We start from the raw sequence: 6,000 nt of genomic DNA on the forward strand, positions 1-6,000 counted from the left end.
CTTTTTTTTTTGCTTGAGGGTAGTATATCAGGCATGTTTTGCTCAACAAAGTAAATCAAACAATTTTATGGGTCAAGCAATTTTTTCGATTTTGATGAAGCAGAGCTTAGACTCATTTGTCAATTATCCAAAGGACCAGATGGAGGTAGAAAAAAAGATGAGTGTATCATTTCTAGTATTTTCTCATAAAATGGTAGGAAAAGTCCAGTGCATACAATTATACCGAGGAACATGTCCCTCTAACACAAGTTAGAATGGACAAGTGCTTTCTATATTTATCACATCAAAAATAATTATTAAGTTCAAATTAAGATTCAAGGATTATTAACCTATCTATCATAATATTTTGGACTCATTACATATTAGTCTTTAATTTATCATTATTTACAATTCGACATCATGTGACAATGAAGTGTAACTAAAAACTAAATTTAGTTTTTTTTACCCATTTATATATTTTTGACAAAATTATATTGTCATTATTTGCCAAATAAATCAGAAGAATAAAATAATTTAACAAAAATATTTATTTCCAATAATCATATGTACTTTTACATTAGAGGTAACTATTTTCTTGATGGATGTTAATGACAATTTGGTCATCAACTCAATGTGACAACATTAACTCAAACATTTTTAATAGATCTTACTGTATTTAGAATTGACAAGAAATTTGTTTGAAAGTGAATTGTGATATGGAAGATTAACCAAGGAATATATCTCCCTCCTTAGGGAGTCTTCTTCCAAACTCATAATGTGACTTGGTAGGAGGTAAAACTTACAATACAAGGTATACCTAATAAAATCCTTTTTATGTTTGAGATTTTAAATGAGATTCAAGAGCTCAAAATGAGAATGTACTCCAAGAAAAATACCTTTCTATGGCATGTGTTTTGTATCAGTTGTGAGTCAATGTTATCGATTATGAAAGATGAAATACCTTGGATATCATCCTAACATGATATGTATAGTTGGTATTTTGTTGGATACTTGCTGTTATAGAGGTTAATAATTGGTTAGGTTAATATATAGTCTAATAAATGACTTGAAGGTGTCTAATTGAACTAGTAAAAGGAACTAACATTTGGCATATAAAAATTGATGAGATAGAAATTTATATGTAAATTCATTCAAAATAAAATGATCGTAAAGTAAATAACCTCAAATTAAGTTATAAAATTGATTTAAACAGGTCTGGTTCTTTACTTTAAAATTAGTCATATAAAGTGCCCCAAAACAATGTTATAATGGTAAACAAAAAAAAAAAAAAACTTTGCACATCCAATAACATTTTTGTCTCCTTATAAGTTGAAGAGTAGTATCCTTTGTTGTATTAACAGAAATGGAAGAAGGTGAGCAGGGCAAAAAAGATCAAAGGAAACAGGAAAAACAATTAAAAAGAAGACATATAAAAAAAAGAGAAAAATCAAGAAAGAGAACTTGTCTCTTTTTGTTATATATTATATTGTATTATGTATATATATTTATGACACTATTAAATATTCCCATCCTACTAATATCCTGGTATGCTTAGACTCAATTCGATTTAATCTTGATACCTTAAATTTAGTGAGATTGTACATGTTAGAAAGCTGCAACTCTTTTAGTGCTATGATTTGAGGTGCAGTCTTTCACATACAGGAGTGCTCGATTGTAAGTAATCATCCTTCAGTAAAATCTGTGTAGTCTGAAGACTCCATCCAAATATCTGTTTCCAAGGCAAATGAAAATTTCTTGTTCTTCACACAGATCACGAAGGATGGGAAATGGAACATTTCAGCAACCTAATTTTCATTGATCCACCCGACACAATAAAACCCACTTCCATTATTGAGAAGGCTCACATAAAAAGCACTTCGATGAACAGGTTAGAAGTAGATGAATTTATGCATCATTCAAGTTATCATTGCCATGAATTATGTAACCGCCACTTGAGCTCATCATTGTGTTTTCCATTGGATGTCACTGAATCTAAATACCTTCGCAAAGCAGTGAATCAGCTGCTCATGGATCACTTCATCAGGAGGTAATTCCATCTCTGTCTCTCTTTTTAAGGATGTAACACCTTTGTCCGGAATTCCACAAGGCACAATATGCTTGAAGTAGCTCAGATCAGGATCAATATTGAAGGCCAATCCATGTGAAGTGATGCCTGAACTTATTCGAACACCAATTGCACCAATTTTTCGGTCACCAACCCACACCCCTGTCTCACCTGTTTTCCCCGCATGGGCGTTGACACCATAGAAAGAAGCTACTTCTATCATCACTGACTCCAGCCCTTCAACATAATTCCTTGCACCACATCCAACATCTCTCAGAGAAACAATGGGATAAAGAATAGCTTGCCTTGGTCCGTGAAATGTGATGTCACCACCTCTTTCTGTGTAGTGAAGCTCAGCACCCATGGTTTTAAGATCAGCCCCAGACACCAATAAATTATGATCTGTTCGCCTTTTTCCAAGTGTATATGTTGGTGGATGCTGAAGGGATAGGATAGTATCCAGAATTTTACCGGATTTTCTATCAGAAGCAAGCCTTTCTTGGAGCTTAAGTGCATCGAAATAATTAATAATTCCAAACTTACAGGCCTCGAGGCTCCTCTGTAGTCTCATATGGTGTATCTTTAGTTGAAATAGAAAACAAATGTAATGTTCAACAATATCGAGCATATATTATTCTCAGATCTGCAAGGATTGAAAGACCTATGCTGATCTCAGGTCCTCAGACTCTTGCATACATCTGCAAAATAGTTCATCTCATCAATGAAAATGAGTGGCAACATATAATATAATTGTGAATAAACAAGAAGTACTTGGATACACAAAATGACAAGTAATCTAGATAATTTTCTGGTATATTGGAATAAACCCATTGGAAGTGATCTCACTAGAAAATCAATGAGCATTTAGTGCTCTTAAGTTTACTGTGTAGGAAAATAAATAACCATTATTATGTACCGAGAGGTAAGAACTAACTGAAGCCTGTAAGAACCTTTTTTGCATTCGTGGTAAAAAGGTAATGCAATAAGAAACTGTAAAAATTTAAGCTAATGTTAGAAGAATAAACAAGACAACTTTAAAGAACTAATATATTATAATAAAATGTGGGAAAACAAAAAAGAAGGATGACTGATGAGGGAGGAAGCAAAGTATTTAGAAAGAAGCTCACATACTCTTCCTGCAACCTAGATATAAGAGAAATTGCTAAGGAGACATTTTCTTTTTTCAGTGTAGTGCCAAAAATGGGCAGAACCAACACCATGTTTTCTAAGCATCGATGCTGAATTATACTTTGCAACATGAAGTATACAGGATCTTGTTTGCTTCGGTTAGCCAATTTCTCAACCTGCACTGATTTGTGGCATCAGCAAAATACTGCTAGTGTTTGTTCCAAAAATGAAATCCCTTAGCACACTGCAGACCATTCTTTGTGACAGAGAGGATCAAACTTGGGTCTCCCCAGAAGCAGCTGATGCCTAGGAAAGCCATATAGATAGCTTACAACAATTACAAGGCTTTAAACTTCAACAGAGACCTATATGCAAAAGTTTATTGGCTTTGCAGGGAGGACTATTGCCCTTCAATTTTAATTTTATAGTGAAAATCTAGCAAACTTAGGCCTCATGATCATTTAATCAACACCTTATTTAAGATGTTTTATTCTATTCACCACCTGGTACATTTGAAGGCCAGAAAAAAATATTGTCTATGTTCATCGAAAAACATAAGCTTCTAGGCATAGGTAGGTATCACATATGCAAGTAGAACCATATGGGTATCCAGTCTATTGGCTTGATCTACAATACAAAGAATATATTACAAAATTAAAATATCAATCTCTAAAGTAGATGATACTAACAAAGTAACGATACAAGCTTCTAATTGGCATCTATCTTTATATTTTTGGATCTCTTCAATCAATAGTGAACCCAATTATTTAAATGACAAGTAAAATATGCACTGCACAAAGTCCAAGAGAAACAAAAAAGCCAGTGAAAAAGAATTGTAATGCTGCATCACCTTGCAGTAGTTGCCGGTTTGGTATATTTTTAGAAGATTAACGTTTTGCACTAGGATTTGATGTGTTAAGACATTGACATTGTGCTGCCAGTGTACGAGTGCATACATGGGTGCATATCTCCCCCAAGGATGGATTCACAGGATGTGGAGGAAAAAATTAAAGTTATAAAATTTCTATTAATTTATTTTTTTTGTCGATGCTGTTCTGAATTTGATATTTTGGGGCCTCCGATGCTATATGAAATGAGGTGTTTGAACCATATTGAGTTCTAATGTAAATGGAGTCTTAAATTGTGGGGTTCTAGCAACATGAAACATAAATTGATCATCTTCTCTTTCAATTGGTTGGAAGATAGGAGTCTCAGTATCTAGCAACAAAAGCATACTGTGGTGCACAAAGACACTATTATTTATCTCATCAACCTAAAGCTTGGACTGACATGACTTCTACAGCCATCTGGTGTGCCATGAAACCAAGCTCCAATGATCATTAAATTATCATCAACTGAAGCAATTTTAAATAGGTTATACTCCAATGTCGAACAACTAATTTGTATCAGTTACATAACGTTATGGGCAATTAAATACTAATCAAGTAGCAATGTTGGCTAAATGAACTTGGTAGGGCTGGGAGCTAAGCGCTAAAAGGTGCCAAGGTGCCGAAACAGAGTCGCCAGCCGCTCACAAATATTATAATTTTTAAAAATAAATGATTAAGGAGCAATATGATCAATAAAATAAAATTGAGAAATTACATGAGTTCTATACCACTTTATATTTCAAATATCATCACCAAAATATTAAAATTACATTCATTTAAAATACCAAAGTACTATATTGTCCAAATCTAATAATAAAAATGACAAAATAAGAGAAGATTACCATTAAAAATCCAACAAATTCTCTCAAGAAAGACAATGATCATCAAATCCGTATAGACTATTATTGATAATGATTAACAAGAGAGAGAAAGAGAAAAAGGAAAGAAACAGAGGGAAGGAGAGCAAGAAGCAGAGAGGAGGAGAAAAAGGAAGCATGCTGTTGACCGTTGGTTGGGAGGGGAGAGGAAGATGCAGAGAGAAGGCGAAGAGGGGTGAAACTATCGGGGCCCGTCGGGGTCGGAGTAGGATGGTGGAGAGGGGGACTGTCGAGATCGAAGGACGAGTCAGAGGACGGCGAGGATGGCTATCGGGGTCGGCGGGGGGCGACGGAGGAGGACAAGGTGAGGACAGCGACGGGCGGCGCGGGAGGAGGAGGAGGGATAAGGGAGCTGTCGTGGAGAAGGCAAGGGGCGGCGGCGGAGGAGAGGACAGCGGGGAGGGGAAAGAGAAACAGATAAGAGTTACCGTGAGAAGAAGACACCATGGAGGTCTGCCTTGCGCACGGAAGCCGCTGGCCGGAGGCTGCGTGAGGGGGCGACACTGAAGGAGGAGAGAGAGAGAGAGAGAGGGGAAGAGCCTCTCGGAGAAAGACGCCGTCGCCGCGATTAGGTTTCCGAAGGCAGGTAACGGGTTGGGTCCGTCAGATCGTCCAAACCCACAACAGATTTCGATAATGTCTCAAGACCCTAAGAATGTATGTCATAACGGATCAAATACGTTCAACCCGAAATTGTTAAAACACATCCACAAACCAAGTTGTTTAATTAACATTATAGATAGACCGATCGAAATCCGACACTAAATATGAATGTAACATTGTTGTGCTACTGTTACAATTTGTTCAAAATCAGACGTGTCTTATAGAAATTACAAATCATTGTGCTAATGGGGTTTATGAAATTACAAATCACTGTCTTGAAGTAGTTTAACATGAAATAATACTCACATTTACATTTCATGATAGCTTAGGCACAAACCAAACCAAGTTATCTCCGAGCTCCGACGGTAAATAGGCGGTAACACTGCGTTCCTCCAAGCTAAAAACACCCAAATCACAGGGGTGCTTCTTTTCCTCAGAAGCCACGTCCCAGAAATCG

General features: G+C 36.1%; 1 protein-coding gene across 1 annotated transcript; it reads right to left on the bottom strand.

Moving 5' to 3' along the window:
- Positions 1-1,667: 1,667 nt before the first annotated feature.
- LOC103998200 (octanoyltransferase LIP2, mitochondrial) lies at positions 1,668-5,567 on the bottom strand. The gene is made up of 2 exons (XM_009419604.3): positions 5,369-5,567; positions 1,668-2,742 (listed from the first exon to the last, which is right to left on the bottom strand). The coding sequence occupies exon 2, from the start codon at positions 2,670-2,672 to the stop codon at positions 1,941-1,943; it is 732 nt and encodes a 243-aa protein (XP_009417879.2). The 5' UTR covers positions 2,673-2,742; positions 5,369-5,567; the 3' UTR covers positions 1,668-1,940.
- Positions 5,568-6,000: the final 433 nt, after the last annotated feature.

The sequence above is a fragment of the Musa acuminata genome, chromosome BXJ2-9 (genome assembly GCF_036884655.1).
Source record: "Musa acuminata AAA Group cultivar baxijiao chromosome BXJ2-9, Cavendish_Baxijiao_AAA, whole genome shotgun sequence".
NCBI lineage: Eukaryota > Viridiplantae > Streptophyta > Magnoliopsida > Zingiberales > Musaceae > Musa > Musa acuminata.

Bases quoted from the DNA above. Each gene is read 5' to 3' on its own strand.
- LOC103998200 (XM_009419604.3), bottom strand. From the start codon at position 2,672: ATGCTCGATATTGTTGAACATTACATTTGTTTTCTATTTCAACTAAAG.